Raw genomic sequence first — 19,148 nt, 5'->3', positions numbered from 1 at the left:
TTTCTCCAAAACATCAACACTTAATTAAGGCAGGATACTTCAGCTCACAATCCAACCCTAAGGAGAAAAAGATAATGCAGTTTGTTGTTGCATCATGCAGCTTTATGGACAGGACTGAGCGGTAAAACCTCTAATTAGAGGCACATCCATTGCCTGTGATTGCATATCACATGCCTCTGTGGTGGCAGGCAGGAAGCCTTCCTCAGCTGTCGTTCCTCAATAACGTGTTGTCGTTTCCCGGGCAACTCATCAGGTTCATACTGTGTGTTGCCTGTAGTGTTAGCTGGTTAATTGATCACCTAAATGTCAGGATGCTGCTTATCTCTCTTCCCATGTGTAAAATATGCAATACTACACTTAAAAAAATAATCCTAAAAGGTTGAAAATCCCTGGTTTAATCTTTAAACATGTTGTTTTTAAGATAATCAAATGTTTTATAATGTAAAATATTAATCTAAAAATTAACTAGTAACTCCAGCTGTCAAAAAATGCTCGATTTCCCTCTAAAATGTAGTGGAGTAGAAGTAAAAAGTACTCAAGTAAAGTACAAATGCCTCAAAACTGGAGACAGGTCATGTGAGTCTTTTCTGTGTCTGTCTTTTGCATATAGGTGCATTGTGGTTATTATTCTAGCCCGTTATCCCACATTACTGTGTACTGTCTTATACTGGTATATGATGGTTTACAACCATCAGACTTTCAGTTGGACTGGTGTAAATTGGCACATCACTCCAGGCTGACCTGTCACGCTGCTTAGCACTGGTTTGTACTAATCCGGTAGTTTTTATAAACAGTAAAGGTGCAAAAAAATGTTCATTCAGCACAGTGGAACTATATCACTGCAAGAAAAATGGGTCACCACACTGTAGAGAAAAGTGTTGAATGGTTTAATGTTAAAATTCAAGAGAATGAAAGACAAAGAGTGTCTTTTTGCTCACACACTGTTTGTGTGATTGAGTCTTAATAATATTCTTGTGATCTACAGGGCCAGCGTGCTCATGAGGAACACCTGACCTCTACCTGACCTTCTAGGAAAAACTGTCTTTGATAACATTCAGTTTTCTTAACTATAGTGGCAATATTTTATAGTACAAGCAGTGATTTATTTTTGACAGTGAGTGAAAGAAATATGAAACCTATATATATATATATATATATATATATATATATATATATTTATTTATTTATTTATTTTTTTTTTGGGGGGGGGGGGGTACATTTCTGCCTTTATTGGATAGGAAAGCTATGATATGCTAAAGATATCAAAGGGGAGAGAGAGGGGAGGAAGACATGCAAGAAAACCATCACAGGTCAACCAGCCACATGAAACATAATATTTAAATACAACATGCCCATTGCTTGAAGGTATTTATTATTCTTATCTGATTTCAAAGGCAAAAATAACCATTCTGTTGGAACAGGCACATTATGATCTGATGACGCATCAGAACTACTCAGCTCAGATCTTAATTTCTATTTTTTTTGTAATGTGGACTGGCCATCTTTCCTGGAGCTCTGAGGAGTTGAAGAAAAAGTATTTAATTTTTAACTAATTTTAACTTAATATTTAACTATCTCTCTCTCTTTCTCTCTCACTCACTCACACGCGCACACACACACAATGACATACCTTATTATGATATTTCTTCCAAACATCACCCTGAATTAGACTAGATTCAATTTCAATTTGAGCTTTTTTAATTTTACTTGTTTGAAATGCTTAATTATTATCAATACCTTTTAAATAAGACTGATTTTAGCTAAATCGTCATGTCAGCATGCAACTTGCTCACAATGACAATGCTAACACACTGCTGTTTAGCAGGTTTAGTGTTTACTCTGTTCACCATTTTAGTTTAGCATTTGATAATTAGCACCAAACACAAAGTACAGCTGAGGCTGATGGGAATGTCATTATCTTTGCAAGTATTTGATCATAAATTGAAGTTTTGGACAACAAAATTTTGATCTGATGATGTGTTAGATAAAAAGGTCTTACCAGAGGATTACCAGAATTATTACAATTCATATAAAGGGGAACATGAATGTCTATACAAAATTCCATGGCAATCCATCTGTAGTTGATTAGATTTTTCAGTCTGGACCAAAGTGCTGGACCGGCTGACAGTCTAATATTGTCATCTGTAGAGCTAAAACGGTTAATTAAAATACAAATCAAATTGTGGGTGAAACAAAATTGCAAATGGCAAAGCAGAAGAACTGTGATAATGATATTAATGAAAGAAGACCGTAAATGAAACAACAAAAAGCATAATAATGTTTTTTAATAATTTTGCAAATCCTCTTAAAAAGAATCATAAAGTAACTCATTGCTTGCCAGCATGAAATTATTAAATCACACATTGAAATATGTTTTTTCCATTTGCATAATACATACATGAATCTGATTAATCACTTATCACAAGAAATGAATGAAGTCTGGTGGCCTCCCTACTGAAAGAAGAGTCCCCAAGAAATGAATACTACTGGCTGATCATTAGTAACTGTGGAAACAATGGAAAAGATGACCCACACACGTCACACACTCACATAAACTGACTTGGGCCTTTACTACTAGTACTTTTTAGTACTTCAAAGACTGAAGAAGGGGAAGAAACATTTGGTAATCTCTTAAATACACCCACTTCTTTTTCTCCTCCCTTCTCCCTCTGTTCTTCAATGAGTGCTATTCTTCTCTGCTCAGACCAGGAGGCTCTTGGACTCATTGCTCAACTATGCAGTAGAGAGGAGGATTAGCTCAAGCTGAGCACCGAAGCAAGGATTTGGCGTTTGGCCATTTATCCATCACCTGGCGGACTGAGAGAGACACGACCATACTCTTTGTCTCTTTTCACCTAAATCTCCACTTCACTCCCTTGTTATTCTCCCTCTCCTTCTCCCTTTCTCCTTCTACCCCATCTTTCCACTCTCTCTCTTTCAACCATGACCCTTTTATCAGAAGACCAGTCAGCGAGGCCCCAACCCTGCCGGCTCCCAGAGCCCGGCAAACACATCAGCACTTCTTTGTACCCAACAGACTGCATTGGTTCCAAAGAGGCCTACATGGACAGTGAGGAGTGTGCTGTGTTCGGAGCCGTAGAGCCCCCAAGGCGCTCAAGGGGCCGCCTCATCCTCCACAGCATGGTCATGTTTGGAAGGGAATTCTGCTACGCTGTGGAGGCAGCATTCGTCACACCGGTACTTCTCAGCGTGGGCCTGCCCCGCAGCCTGTACAGCTTGGTGTGGCTGATCAGTCCCATTCTGGGCTTCCTGCTCCAGCCCATAATCGGCTCGGCCAGTGACTACTGCCGCTCGCCGTGGGGCCGGCGGAGGCCTTACATCCTGGTCCTGGGCATCCTCATGCTGATTGGAATCACCCTGTTCCTGAACGGGGATGCTGTCGTCTCAGGTAAGGGATGGGCGTGAGGATTTAAAAAGAGAGGAAATAGAAAGAGAAACAGACAGTAAGAGGGGGAGGTACAGGTATATTTTTAGTCTCGTCATATCAGAAAGTGAGCTCTTGTTTTTTGGGGCTGACTGTGCCTTTGATTCAGAGGGAATGAAAGAGAATGGAAAATCAGTTCATTTCATCAGCAAAACAGAAATCTGACATCACCTTGACCTCATTCTAGTGTATGCTTATGCTTGAAAATATGCAGAATAATAATAATGACTTGTAAAACTCAACAAATGCAAGTCATACATATAAAGTTTTATGATCTAATTATATTATTATTTTATTATATTATTTTGCCGTCAAAGCTTTCTCTTATCTCTTAGACTTTTACAGACTCAGGCTTCGCACTGTCGCTCATTTTGGAAAAAGTCACACATTCATCAAGATTTTTTTTTCCCTTTTTTTGTCCTGAGAGGCTTTTATGCTCACACGTTTAACTTGTGACTGAAGGTAAATGTGTGACTTGTTCGGGTGGTCTTGAGCCGATGCCTGATGGCGCAGACTGATGATGATGCATGACCATAGGGCGAGACTAAGAACATGTCACTGCACCTTTTGTTTGAAGATGTAAAACAACTGATAACATTTAGACAATTCGGACTCAGAGGCGTAAGGTAGTTATGAAGGGCCCCAGTGCATGCTATTATGAGTGGACCTTTGATGTTTGAAAGTCATGACTGTTCGCTCGGCTTGGAGATGTGCTCAGCTTGTCAGTCTTGACAAATTTTTGCATCTAAACTAGCTACTGTATATTGTATCATCTCATCACATGATTAAACAGAGACTTGACTTTGGACAGCATCACACTACATAGCAACGGTCATCATTTTTAAGTTTATGTAGAATAAGCATTTACTTTTGCTATTGCTACTGACTATCTTATATACAAAAATAAAACCATGCGTTTGCCTCCTCAAGGGAATATATATGGCATCGTTATTAAGTTACCATGAGGCCTATTTCCCAGGTGGCAATCTAAATCACTTTTGCAAGGGCCCATCCTCAGCCCAACACATATTTGTCTCTATGCGCCCTCCCCCCCAATCCATGGGCCCCTGCTTGCCCTGTCTATATTAACGCCCATGCCCGGACTGTCTCCTGAGTATCCGGCAGGCAGCATCACGAGAAGTTCTCCCTGACAAAAGAATCTGTGACCTTTTCTGAGACGAGCCACATGAACGTATTCACTGCTGAGAGTTACAGTGCTGCTGTATTGTTCCCCACCAAACAGGATCACTGTGGGGTTAAGTGCATAAATATTCACTGACAAATTCCCCCCATTGTAATTTTCACAGTTGGCCCTGGAAACTTTTAATGACGGAGCTTGAAATATGTCATCCTCAATAATACCTCAATCATACATTTTGATTGGATGATTGGACATTGAACAAATAGTACAAAAAGGTTTTTAGCAAATATCCAAAACACTCTGCAAACACTGTAAAGTTTAAAGGGGTGTTGGGTACACTAAGTTGAGAGATCTCTATTTATAATGAAACGATTACAATTATACAAGAGAAATAGCAACGCAATGTGTATTTATACTAGCTGTGGTTCGACGTGTAGGATCCTTGTTTCAAATCTGGGGCTTAGGTCAAAAACAAAATCTAAATCAGCTTGTTTTAAATAATTTTTTTCTTTGTTGAATGCTGTGATTGTGGATTGAGTTTCTATTTAAAAAGCTTTGGGCTTTGCTATAATCATCATACGGACTATAAAGTATTTCTTTCTTATGATGCATGCTGGATAAGCTGATTATCCTTCCACTTTTCTCAGGGTTGTAGTGAATGCCACAGGAATCTCCATGACATTTCTCTTTGCAGCAGTACAAGTTTTTTCGACAGACTTTTATGTTGTTTCTATCGATTTACGCATGTTTTTTGCCCAGATAAATATTTCTTAGTGTCCTTCATTCCTTTTGATGAGTACACAGAAGAAGACTGGGCTTTATGATCAAACAGCCAGGTTTTAAAAAATAATTGTTAACTGTCGAACATAGTTTTTCTTATTTTTTTCTGACAAGCTCTAAGTGCCTCTCAATGTGCTAGCTGCCATTCTTTTAACTGTGACGTGTATCTCTAAACATGCAAATTTGACACTTCAAGTTCAGTCCAAAAAAAAATCTAAGGATGTGGCGGTATCATTATATTTTTATTTACATGCGGTGCTTGATGAGTGATGAGATGTTTTTGTTCCGTTTTGCAGCAATAGTCAGCAACAGGTCATTGAAGAGTACATGGGCCATAGTGGTGGTGATGTTCGGAGTCGTGCTGTTTGACTTTGCTGCAGACTTCATCGACGGGCCCATCAAGGCCTACCTGTTTGATGTGTGTTCACATCGAGACAAGGAAAGAGGTCTGCACTACCATGCTCTACTCACAGGTGTGTAATACAAACACACACACACACACACACACACACACACACACTGTTGTGCTTACTTCAATACTCTAATCTTCTCCTCGCTGGCTGTTTCCAATGTGCATCTTGATGGATTTGTTTTTTTGTTTTTGTTTTATTTGGATCCCCATTAGCTTCAGCATAAGGTAAAAGCTAATCTTCCTGGGGTCCTACAATCTGTATGAGAGGTTCGTTTTTTTTTAATCTGTACAAAAACCAGAGTGTAGGTAGATTTAATTGACAAGATTTAAAACATACACGATTGTCGAGGATTAAAATACACAAAAATCTGAAGGCTTATTTCTATTGTGGTCGTCTATTGCAGCACAAGATGGCAGCTTGAATACAAAAGAGTTCAATCTGCCGTGTAAAATGGCAAGGTGTTGTTTTACATTGGGGTTATGTGGCAGACTGTTTCTTGGCCGGGCCTTTCTTTTGCTGGTTGCCTGGCACACGGTGCAGACAAGACACCAGGAAGTTTCGGTTTGAGTGTAACTTCTGTGGCGGTGTCCAAAATCAGTCTCTATTTAATATATAGTGCACTATATTTACTGTCCGCCATTTTATTTAAGTGTCCAAATTCTGAGTATGTAAATGTTGATGCCCTCAACAATCCCACAATGGAAGTTACAACTACTCTCTGCTAACAATCCCACAATGCAATGCTCTGCATTTTATAGACGAGAAAATTACTGTTGTGCAACTCTACACCTGGCAGCGATGATGCAAAATGTAGTAGTAAGTGTCTAAATTTCAATTTACTGCTTACTAATGAGGGAATGTTGTTTTAATCTGTAGCAATAAATACTGGTGAACATGAGCCAGGTATTTCTCTCATTTTCCACATTTTGCTAATTGTTTTACTAATTTGTCATTTAAATCTTGCCAGTACAATGTCCACATGTTAAAGATCCCTTTCTTGTTGAAGATAACCAAATACTTCCTTTTATAATTAGTTTCTCAGGGATTTACAGAGCAAGTTTGGCTCACTCTTTCATGTGGAACCCCTTTTTCTCTGAGGGATTTTTCAGTTTTTGAACATGAGTTTCATGTCAGAGCGTGACATCTTAGATGGGTTTTGGATGCCTTATCCAAAACTTTAAATTGTGTGTTCCTTAGCCACTTTGATACAGACATGCTCACGTCTTGGAACATTTTCCCAATTGCACTTCATCTTCAAGTAATGGACATTTGGCTGAATGGATGAATAGATCACTACTTGTGCTGTCAGATACAGATGGAAAGTTCAGACGTAGCCAAGTGTCTCATGGTTGTACTATGAAAAGAAATGTGAGACTCTTTGCTGACATAATGGAGGTAGATCGATGTCAGCCAACGCATCAGTTTGTTTTGACTCCTCATCTGGAGTTGGAGATTTCCATTAACTAATCTTTTTCTCTGAAGGGAGAATCAAGAGTAAATGCTAAATGCATTTTTCATATCCTGGACACACTATTTTTTCTTAGAGAGAACTTATGAACCTATGGACACATTCAGAAGCGAGTCAATACTATCTCTTTAGTTTGGTTGAGTTAACAATGCTAGGTTAAGGCTACACCGTTAAAGATTGCACTTAGCTGTCAGCAGGCACCAGGTGGTGTAAGCATGCTAGTCAGGCAGTAATCCAGCCCTGAGCTAGTCATGTGCTGCAGTCATGGGTCTGGGCTGAGAGACACAGCAGCCAGGCACATGACTCTAGACCCTCCTGCCACTGCTGGTATGTGAGGTTTGAAGAGGAGGGAGCACAAATTGTTTTGTGTTTCTCTGTGATTCATGTGGCTTTTGTGGAAGCTTTTCTAATCGCATACTCTGAATCTGTGAACATGTGAAAAGACATAAGTCATTACGAATGAGTCATTTTCTACAGCAACAGGTAAAGAAAGCTGGATACAAAAACAGCTGGAGCAATATCTTTTAAGTCATATTTAGCTAAATTATGTGGCTCCATGGAAGGCAATGATGGTTTCTCAGTTGGTCGATTAATCGGTCCACCACTTTGGTTCACACCGAAATATCTCAACAACTGGATAGAAAGAGTCACTTCCTACAAATCCCAAAGCATATGGCTTGATGAAAAGTTGGCTTTTTCCTGTAAAAGAAATGCTTTTCATTTGAGGCCAGAAGAAAATTGTGAATAGTCTAATTCCATTAGAATATGGTGATGTGATTTACATGCATGCATCTTCATCCATACTGAAAAAAAGATTCTGTATATCACACTGCATTACGCTTTGTAACAAATGCAGGCTCACACACTCACCATTGCATTTTATATGAACCGTTAGGATGGTCCTCTGTACGAAAAAAGAAAATGTTGCTTTGTATTGTCAAGACATTGTTAGATAAAAACCTACTTACTATCTCCAGCCTTTTATCCTATCCACTACAGCACTAGATCTACCAACTGAATTCTTTTAAATGTAAACTTTAGTGATCCCATGACTTTTTATCTAGCGAGTAGTTTACACATTTGCAAACATAGTCTAAATAGGCAACATGCCCTTTCTCCAACCATTTGCATGACGTTGTGCCAAGTAGCTGTTTGTATCTCTAATCCTGGAGGCCAGGAACATAGAAAAGAGGGATCCCAGAACAGTACATTAATGATCTTCTCCTCCACAGAAATGTATCTACAGCCCACCACTGCATTGCTTTTTTGTTGTCAGCCTCACTTCAAAAAACAGTGTGGCCCCCAGGCGAATTTTGCCACCTTTCAACCCCTCCCTTACTTTATTTTGGAATCCCACAAAGCCTTGCAAAGCCATTTCATCGTGTCCCACAAAAAATAAATGGGGTTCGTTGAACTTCAGTTGGTCTTCACCGTTAGTCAGCGACAATGGTGATTCAGTAGTCAGTGCGGTTAGATTCAGTGTTGTATGTACATGTACCCACCACCTCTACACTAAACTAAGATGATGAGCCTCACAAAGCAGTGTGTTTCTGAGACTCTTTTTTTGCCTTGTATGCAATAAAGACGTACTTTTTGAAGTTGTTTAGGTTATTTCCATTATTGTATAGGTATACTTAGGCCTGCCTCGGTGAGCCAGTTTATCCTTGCAAAACTATTTTTCAGCTACAATGTAAAATCGCTTCAGTGTAATTGATACCTGATCAGGGCTGCGACTAATGATTATTTTCATAGTTTGATTAGTCTGTCGATAATTTTCTCGATTAGTTGTTTGGTCTATAAAATGTAAGAAAATGGTAAAAAATGTTGTTTAGTGTTTTCCAAAGCCCAAGATGACGTCCTTAAATGTGTACTGTCATAGAGGAGAGAAGGAACTAGAACATATTTACATTTTAGAAGCTGGAATTAGATTTATAAAAAAATATTGCAACCGATTAATCGATTATCAATATAGTTGGTGTTTAATTTAACAGTTGACAACAGCGACCAGCGACCTGTCTATTTACATCAAAACCAAATTGCACCATGCTGATATTAAATCTCGCATTCAATCTCTCAGTTTATATTTTTGAGACCGTCCACAGTTGACTACAGTCATATCTCTGATTAGCTCTGGTGCACAGTGCTGCAATAAGACGTTCAAAGTTATTGCAGGGCAGAAGGGTACACACTTGAGGTGACATTAATATGAATAAAGTGATTGATGCAGTACACAAACAGCAAGGGGTTCCAGCCATGTCGAGATAAGTGAAGTCAGTCAATCAGTCAACCAACCAACCAACCAAGTACATTCTTTTAGGGTTTTTTTATGTGTAGGTTTAAACATATTAACATAAAGATTGCATGTGTATCATAATGTAGGCATGCGAGGGAAGCATCAGTCAACAAAACTGCATTCATTTTATACTAAGCGCATAAATATCTTCCTAGGGGCAATATTAAAGAAATTCCATCTCACAAAAACAAAAATGATCTTTGCTTCTAGATCTTCTGTGTTGCATACTATGCTGATAAACAGGCTGTTCACTCTGTACAGGCAACCTACATGTAAAAATTGGTACATATTTAATGAACACACTGTCTATTCGGTCTCTCATCTTTCATGAAGCTGTCAGCATATCAGTTTCCTTTTACAGTAAAAAAAGGGGAGGCTGTGCATGAAAGCCAGTGAGAGCAGAGAGAGATGCAACATTTACCTTAGCACCAGAGCACATGCTGCAGATGGTGAGCCTTCATGTTAGTGGCAAATGCCAAATTCTTGATTCCAGATTACTGTACTGTAATCTAAAACAATCTGGTGTAAAAGAATGTGGCGTTCATAATTTAAAGTGCCCATATTATGAAAAAATCACTTTTTCTGGGATTTGGGGTGTTATGTTGTGTCTCTGGTGCTTCCACACACATACAAACTTTGAAAAAAATCCACCCATGCTGTTTAGAGTGAGATACGGTTTCTGAATGTGTCCTGCCTTCAGTCTCTGGGTGAGCTGTTCAAAATCAGCACGGCTTGTGACGTCACAAGCCGAAACGAGCAGGCTAACCGCAACCATTAGCTCGTAGCGTTAGCATGCTAACACTATGGCTAACGCTAGCATGCTACCTCGTTCTCAATAGCAAAGCACTGCTACAACACACATAAGTTCACCATAATCTACAAAAGAACTACTTCCATGTGCGCCCTCATTTAGAAGTCTCCCAGCTAATCCTGCCTTGTAACTGAGCAAAGTTTTAGAAACAGCCTTTCTTTTACTGTCTATGGAGCTAGCTAGCTGACATGATCTACATCTGAGCTACTGGGCATGTGCAGTGCAATCAAAGATAGTACAGAAGAAGAAGAAGAAAAGAGGTCTCACTCTGTAGCTAAAACAGAGACCAGCTGAAAAGAGGATCTGCAGCAGTGAGAGAGAGCACTGCAGTACAACACAAATATGGTGTTTTTTGAAAATTAAACCATGTAAACCTACTCTGGTACAACCTTAAAATACAATTATGAACCTGAAAATGAGCATAATATGGCTGCTTTAATGTTGATTTGTGCTGAACGCAGGGATCTTAATTTCCTGCAGCAAATAAATAAACTGTGGATCAATATAAAAACATACAATATGTTGTTTGTTTACTTTTTTTATACTTATTTACCCAGTGGTGTGTACCAGTGAAAATGAGAGTATGACATAATTATTTTTCCTTTTGTCATACAGTATGTCCAGTACTGGGTCATTTAAATGATAGCTGCTACAAAAGTAAAAGCTGAAAGTAACAACACTTTAACCACAGGTATCAGAGGACAGATAATAGCTGATTCCATTTGGTTAAACATGAGTTATTTATCTTGTATGCATGCACAACCTAAACTATTATCAAATTTAAATGCTAGACACACACTGAAATACAACAGCACACGTGTCATTTAAAAAGGGGAGCTCCACACTAAATTATTTTGTTTTTCGCTCTACATATAATCACATAGATTACTACATCTTGTTGGCATACTGTTTTAATACATATATTTTTTCCAACAATACACATGTTTCTACATATGTAATATCTCACCGCTCTTATAGGATTGTTTGCAGCAGGCAGCTGTTCCAACAAAAAAGCTTTAAAAAATCTCTACCAAAAAAACTAAAAAGCTCTAAAAAACCTTTTTTAAAGCTTTAAAAATGTTCTTTTAATACATCCATGCTAAAAACCCTCTACACTCTGAATTAACTGTTTGCTAACAAGTTTGACATATCAATTGAAAACTTAAGCACCCACACAACAACTCTCTCAAAAGGACATCAATGTGCTGGAAGAGTAAAGTTCTAGTAGAATTTGAGGGTGTACGGTACTTAATCTTTAAAAAAAAAAACCTGCACTTCTCTGTCTACCGTGTTTTAAGCTTTGCTGCTGTGTATTCCAGGTCTGGGCGGAGCATGTGGCTACCTCGTAGGAGCTATGGACTGGGGTCACTCTATACTGGGCCAGCTGCTGGGTTCTGAATACCAAGTCATCTACTTCTTCTCAGCATTGACCTGGGGCATCTTCCTCACCGTGCATCTCTTCAGTATACCAGAGCAACCTCTGGGCAAGGACCCACATGCCTCCGATCCCTCACCTCCCAATGTCCTCCGCCAACTGGGCTCCCACAGCAATGGTTACGGAGCTCTGGCTAAAGAACCCGTCTCACATGTAGCTCCTGCATCCATCCCAGACCTCAGGCCTAGGTCTTTCTCCGCTCTGGGGGAGGCCAACTCAGTGACCTCCAGTGCCAAGCAGCCGAACAAGGAGGTGTGTGATGTGCAGAATCAATTGTCTCGAGGATGCACGTTTATATGCACGTGGTAAAATAATATGGAATACAGATTTTATCCATTCATGCTCATGGTCACAGTGGAGAATTAGTTCAGAGAAAATGGACAATATACAGTTGCCTTTATTAAAAGATATGAGCACACTGACAATATGGTGTGTGTATATATTCTCACATAATGTAAAACATTATCTGAGCAAAAAGGCACAAGCTTTGAGTGGTATGGCAGGCATGCAGCAGCTCCTGAAAGAGATGAGCATGATGATAATCTTTGATATGTTCATGCTGAATTACAGGGAAATGTGTTTAAAAAATGCACAGTACAGCGGGGAATATTTTCATTTGATCTCATGGTGCAGCCATAAAAGTGTTGACAAACAGGGACTTAAAGCAAGCAGATATTGTCAGTGTTTCTACCCTCAAGGTCCAAATGTTCCCTTCGACATCCAGTCAGGGTTCCCACACAGACGCCAACCATCCACTCATTCAGTATATTTCCATCCATCTACTCTGGTAAATACAAACCAATGATCTCCCTGTTGTGAGAAGACAGTGCTAGCCACTTAGTTATGCTTCAAATTTATTTCACAAAACAAAAACAAGTGAAGTACAACTGGAGCTTAAAGTTTTGCAACAAGAGGCTTAAAACCAACATTAAATGCACTGCAATAGCAGTTACAGTAGAACAGTAGTCTTTCTAAAGTACAACCTGTATGGTTAATAATTATATGTTAAGACAATTTGACTAATGATTGGAAAGATTGGAAGTTTTTTTTTTTATTGATTTACATAGAAATATTATTTGAATGTCTTAATTAATTATGGACTAGCTTTGGTTTGTCTGTAAGAGGAGCTTCCTGTTTAAAAACAAGGGGTAGAAGCCATACGCGTTTTGGAAAATAAATGTTTTTTTTTAAAGTTTTTTTTTGCTTAAGAACACAGTGGGTGAAGATTACTCCAAGTGTTCTCCCTCCATCACTTGGCCATTCCTTTACAGGAATATTAATAATGTAATAGTCCTGAAGGTGTTCAGGTTCAAATGGTTAAAAACAGTAGGACGCCACACTCAGCAGAGGAATCACTTCAAACAACCCTGTGAAGACGATGTACAGTAGTGTGAATATGTCATGTGCAACATAAAATGTCAATTCCATGTGATACCATTTTCTACATTATGAATTGAGAAAGTTTTATTGTTTTGATGAATTCTTTTTTGAAACTCTAAACATCAATCAATCTGTCCCAGCTCAGTTTCTGTTGATGAAAAGAAAAAGGATCTGTCAGAAGAGTTTGTATCATCTTCTTAAAAATCACTTTTCTGGCCTCGTGAAGACGTTTAATTCATAATCTCTTCCATGCCTTGATAATCCTTATCTAAGCTCTATTTGCTGTGATTGTCTATTCTTTCCATTTTTTTGCAGAGCACATTAGTGAATAGTGTGTATCTGATCAGATCATTTAATGCCTTTGAAATGTTCTTCATAATCATATTTCTATGATTGTTTGTCTTTTATCATCTCCTGTCTCTAACCCTTGAGCAGAGTTAACATCACCATGTGATATTTATGTTAAATCCCTTCATTTATTCTATTGAAGGTCTTTATGCTGCAGACGTTTTATTTTAATTGTTGAAGCTTTTTGAACTGTTGCTGAAGCACCACTAGCGATGAAATACCAGGAGAGTAATGAGTGCTCTCACAGAAAACTCTGTTTCATCATTCAAATTCTTTTATAAATCCTGTCAGCGTTGGCGCTGATGTGTGTGATGTTTGTGTGTCTGCAGGCCCAGAAGAGGATGACGTTCAGGTCGATGATGAAAGCTATCATCAACATGCCAAACCACTACCGTTACCTGTGTGTCAGTCACCTGCTGGGATGGACGGCTTTCCTCTGCAACATGCTCTTCTTCACAGATTTTATGGGACAGGTAATGATTTCAGTGTGTCTGCATGTAAAAGCCATATATGTTTTGCTAATGTTACCAATGAGTGTAGCAGATTTCAACTGAATTGCAGTGATTGGGGCCGATGTCTTGCTGACATCACTTCTAACTTTCATAATGATTTCTGTTTTGATTATTGATTAATAGATGCTAAATGTTACAGCTTCTCAAATGTATGGATTTGCTGCTTTTCTGTATTTTATAGATTTGTAAATGAATAATGTAGATACAGAGTCACATTTATCATACAGATGAGAGCTTTATCAATCTTATCACCAAATTCTTGGCAAAAAAGTGAAAACTGAACTATTCCTTTTAGTATAGAATGGGGCACTTTAAAATCTACCTATTTAAGATGAAATTGTTATTAATATGTTTAGTGTTAAAACCATAAGGCGAATCATTCAAATGTTATTGTTTAACTTCAGTTTACACGCCACACACGCACGCCTCCTGAATGTGTGTTGACTGTTTTAATAATACATAATAATCATTTAAGTCTTCTATATAAAAGGCAGAAATGCTCTTTGTTCTCTTCTTCCAGGTTCTCAAATGTGAGGATTTTTTAAATCTGTTTTATGTCAATGTAAAAGTGGATATTTTGGGATTTCTTTCGACTGTTGGTCAGAATTTGAATTTAAAGTCGACACTTTGGGGGCATTTTTCACTATTTTCTGACAATTTATAGCAATAACACTAGTGGTGAAGGACAACAAGCTGCAATATGGTTTTACTTTCAAGCTCCATTAATCCCTGTTTGTGTGGGGGCAGACTGAGGATGTAATCTCCTCCTGACGTGTGTCATAATGATAAATGCTTTACAGTTGCACAGTATGCATGCTGATCAAAGGATGCACCTCACAGCAGGACTCACCGCCACGGTTCATTAAGACCCAATACACCAGCATGTAATCTAAAACTGCAGACTTTGTTAGCCGCGATGCGAAGTGTACAGTCAGTTGCTTCCTTTTGAGTGATAAAAGTAAAGAAAAACATGTATTAACAAGGGTGATATTTTAACACTCATTTTCAAATTATTTCTCTCTTTTTGGCAGATTGTGTACAATGGAAATCCTTATGCAGACCATAACTCCACAGCCTACGCCACATATGAGAGAGGAGTAGAAGTGGGCTGCTGGGGACTGTGTATCAATGCTGTGTCCTCCGCTCTATACTCTTGTAAGTAACAGAAAGTTGTGGGTTTATTTCACAGCAGCCAACATTGATCAATAATTTTGCCATGTCTGGACTGACATCATCAGCACCTCTGTGAATGAGAGCCCCGACAAGGTTGTGCAAGGAAACGGATAGCAGTCAGCAATTACCGTCTCCTTTTCTGTTTTGTGTTGAGATTACTGTAGTTGGCTGCAGTCATTCATTAGCTGCACAAATTAAACACATGTTTTACCAGAGGTATATTCAGCTGACTGTTTCATTCAAATCCAAAAGTAGAAATAATGTAAAAATAACAATGAAATGTGAAAGGGAGAGAAATAATGTTCTACATGCAAAGGAAAGGTCAGCCAAATAATGTATCACTTTGCCTCAGAGTGTGAAATTGGCTCTATAGTCTGGACGCTGAGATTTTTTTTTTTTTACTTTGCTGCTCTAGACATTTGATTGGACATATTTTGTTTCAGTCAACTGTAGCAAATCTAATGCATTCTGTGGAGTTTACAATGTTTATCACAACATCTTAATTAAAAAAGACAAAGCAGTTGTGACGTAATCCAAACTTCATGTTGGTTTGCTGTGATTCTCAAGTAAAACTAATTTTCTTTGTGACGATGTATGGTTTGTGTGTTTTAAGATGTGCAGCGTTTACTCCTCCCATACATCGGCCTGAAGGGATTATACTTTGTGGGCTACTTTGTATTCGGCATGGGCACCAGCCTGATTGGCCTCTTCCCCAACATCATCGCCACGCTCATCCTCTGCACCGTGTTCGGCGTCATGTCCAGCACGCTCTACACCATCCCATATAACCTGATAGCGGAGTATCAGCGGGAGGAGGAGGTACTGGGCTGGCAAGAGAAACCTTTTTCAGGGTTGAGATGCATATGAGAGGGAAAAAAAAACATTGTTGGGGTGTGGGTAGTCTCGCATTGGCAGACCTATCTCCACAACGCTGTGGAGTAAGGTCTGGCTACTCTACACTTACATTCTGGAATAGGCGATGGGATGGTCTGGGATGTTTGCAATTCTTTAAAACAATCTAAATCGTCTTGGGCTGCGCTAAGTTTCGCACACAGAGACGGTGGCTCTGCAAAATGGTCTCGGGAAGGAACTTATTTTGGTGGAACAGAGCGTGCACCCATACATGGAGGTTTACTCCTCGACGCAGCAGCTGCGGGATCAACTCCGACCTGCGGCCCTTTGCTGCATTTCATTCCCCCTCTCTCTCCCCTTTTAAGCCTTCAGCTGTCCTACAAAAAAAATAAAGGCCCAAAAAATAATCTAAAAAAGAAAACGCCACATACAATATTAAATTAACAGTTCACACAATACAGTAACATGAGCTATTTCAATTAGCTGGATACATGGTTAAACCTAATTTGCTCTTACTAGTGTATTGCCATTTGTACATCTCGTCCATAGCAATCCTGCCACAATTGTTCCCAAAACGCCCTGTCAGATATTAAATGTCATAAACTGTCAGGATGTAGGCTTGGACCCAAGTGCAGGAAGGCGAGGAGTGAGCAGCAGTTTGAATATAAATAATTTTAAAATAATAATTTAATGAAACACAAAGAGACTTACAAACAAAAAACACCTAAAGAAACAGGAACATGGAAGGAACGGGGAAATATCCAGGAGCACAAAAACACAATAACAGACAGGACGGAACTCACAAAAGACAGACGATGAATGACTATAAACCAACAACAGACACAGAAAGCACACAGACTAAATACACAAGTAAACAAGGGTGAAACAAGGGACAGGTGACATAAGGACTGGGGAACAGGTGAAAGTCATCAGGGCGGGCAGACAATCTCAAAGGAGGGAAAACAAAAGACAGGAAGTAAAACAAGACATAACATGGGAGAAACAGGGAGACTACGAAATAAAACAGGAAACAAAGCATGAAACAAACACAAGAAAAACAGAAGACAGAAAACATGAGAAGTTAAACAACAAGGAAACAACAAATAAACACAATAAAACAGGAAAAAACTACAACAGAAACCCACAATCGTGACAAACATATTCTTTTTAAATCTTTACAATCATTCCCTGAAAGAGTCAAGCAGGTCAATTTTTAGCATGTAGCTTGCTAGCTCGTAGTTTGTTGTTGTTTGTTGAGAAGGGCAAACAGAACAACATTTTTCTCATTCAGAACATTTTATCTAACAACTGCTCATAAAATTACTGCAAACTGAATAATGCAAACAAGTGTATGCTCATAAAAACAATAAAAACAAAACAATATATTCCCTTTGATATATTCCCTTAGGGCGTGGCTTAAAATTCAATTGTTAATTTTTTCAACATTTGATTTGGCATTGCCATTTTTTATGTGCCTTGGCATTTAATACATCATTAAATTGAATGGAGTTAGCTGGTGATGAAATTCAACTTAAAATAAATGAGGCGCTCGAGGAGAGCTTTAAGCCCGAGACACACCAAGCCGATAATCGGCCGACAGACAGTCCGGCGAGGTCAGTGACTCAAGTCTGTTCGGTGTGTTCCGTGCCGTCGTCCGTCCGAGGGGCCGTCGGCCTTCATTTTGGCCGATTTGACATGTTGAATTGGAAGGCGGGCACTGTCGGCAGTCGGACTCAAATGACCAATCTGATTGGCAGAGTGTGACTAGAGTCTCTCAAAATCTGACGAAAATCTTTTAAACTGCATGGCCTATTTCTCGCTTAAAATGTTTTCAGAAACACGTTTCGGTGAACTATTTTAGTACAATATGAGATCGTATTCTGAACAAGCCGCCATGACAGTCTGTCTTTGAATTTCCGGAGAAACCAGACCCACGTGACACATTCGTCCAATCAGCTGCCGGTTTTCATTTTTGGGCGACAATACAGATTAGCACCGCCTGCTGTTATGGAGACGTATTACATCTCGTCGCTTTGGTGTGTTCCGAGGCACTTTTTTGACCAACTCGGGGAGACTGATCAGTCCAACTGCCTTTTCTGTCGAGGGTCGGCTGTCTGGTTGGTGTGTCACGACCATTAGTCTTCAGAAGGAAATACAGATAAGAAAAGAAACATATACACGTATATGAGGTGGTCTCTTGATATTTCCCAGAACTGAATATTTTTACCCAACTATTGACTATTTCCTGCCCGGGACATTTCATGTAATACAAAAATTGATGACATAAAATATTGCTCTCCTTTTCCTCCTCCTCCAGGAACTACCGAAGCTGCGAGGAAGCATTGGAAGTCAGCGAGGCTGCGGGGTGGACTGTGCTGCCCTCACCTGCATGGTCCAGCTGGCTCAGATCTTTGTGGGCCTGGGTCTCGGTGCTCTGGTCTACATGGCGGGTAGTGTAATAGTGGTGGTCATCTCGGCGTCAACCATGTCTCTGTTCGGCTGCATCTTCATCACCCTCTGTATCAGAAATGTGGACTAATTCTGATTATATATTTGTTTAAAGGTACTTTTTAATAAATACAGATTCTTTATTATATCATTACAATGTATGTGATTCTTGTGACTCCATTAGTTTTACTGAGGTGACAGAAGTGGGTGTCTTGTTCAGTTATTTTCCTGCATAGTGTGGTGCAGGAGCCAAATAGTTAACATTAAAGAAATAGTTTGACATTTTGGAAAACATACTTATTTTCAGTTTCTTTCTTACATTTTGATTTATTCATTTAATTTGTCACATGGAATTGTATGGGCTACAATTCCAATGAAATGTCATATAATCATGTAATATTTGTGGTCTTGCCGAGAGGTAGATTGATAGCACTCTCATGTCTAGTGGAGGAAGTATATGGATCCTTTACTTGAGTATCAATACTTTAAGTAATATTTTGGAAGCAGAACTTGTACTTGTAACACAGTATTTATACACTGATTTTACTGCTTTTATATAGGACCTGAGTACTTCCAACACTAAAAATGAAAAATATTATATTTTATATTAATATGCATATTCATAGATTTTGGATTTTTTCAATGAGGG

The 19,148-nt window shown here is 39.0% G+C and overlaps 1 protein-coding gene across 1 annotated transcript; it reads left to right on the top strand.

Moving 5' to 3' along the window:
- Nucleotides 1-2,429: 2,429 nt before the first annotated feature.
- On the top strand, nt 2,430-18,653 carry slc45a2 (solute carrier family 45 member 2). The gene is made up of 7 exons (XM_031317911.2): nt 2,430-3,409; nt 5,663-5,839; nt 11,671-12,038; nt 13,844-13,987; nt 15,058-15,181; nt 15,813-16,018; nt 18,369-18,653. The coding sequence occupies exons 1-7, from the start codon at nt 2,944-2,946 to the stop codon at nt 18,588-18,590; spliced, it is 1,707 nt and encodes a 568-aa protein (XP_031173771.1). The 5' UTR covers nt 2,430-2,943; the 3' UTR covers nt 18,591-18,653.
- The last annotated feature ends 495 nt before the right edge of the window (nt 18,654-19,148 follow it).

Source organism: Sander lucioperca, chromosome 14 (assembly GCF_008315115.2).
Source record: "Sander lucioperca isolate FBNREF2018 chromosome 14, SLUC_FBN_1.2, whole genome shotgun sequence".
Lineage (NCBI taxonomy): Eukaryota > Metazoa > Chordata > Actinopteri > Perciformes > Percidae > Sander > Sander lucioperca.
Note: the sequence above shows the minus strand (reverse complement) of the source record. Positions and strands in the feature narration are given on the sequence as shown.

Bases quoted from the DNA above. Each gene is read 5' to 3' on its own strand.
- slc45a2 (XM_031317911.2), top strand. From the start codon at position 2,944: ATGACCCTTTTATCAGAAGACCAGTCAGCGAGGCCCCAACCCTGCCGG. The intron at 3,410-5,662 runs GTAAGGGATGGG...TCCGTTTTGCAG, and splicing joins CGGGGATGCTGTCGTCTCAG to CAATAGTCAGCAACAGGTCA. The intron at 15,182-15,812 runs GTAAGTAACAGA...GTGTGTTTTAAG, and splicing joins GTCCTCCGCTCTATACTCTT to ATGTGCAGCGTTTACTCCTC.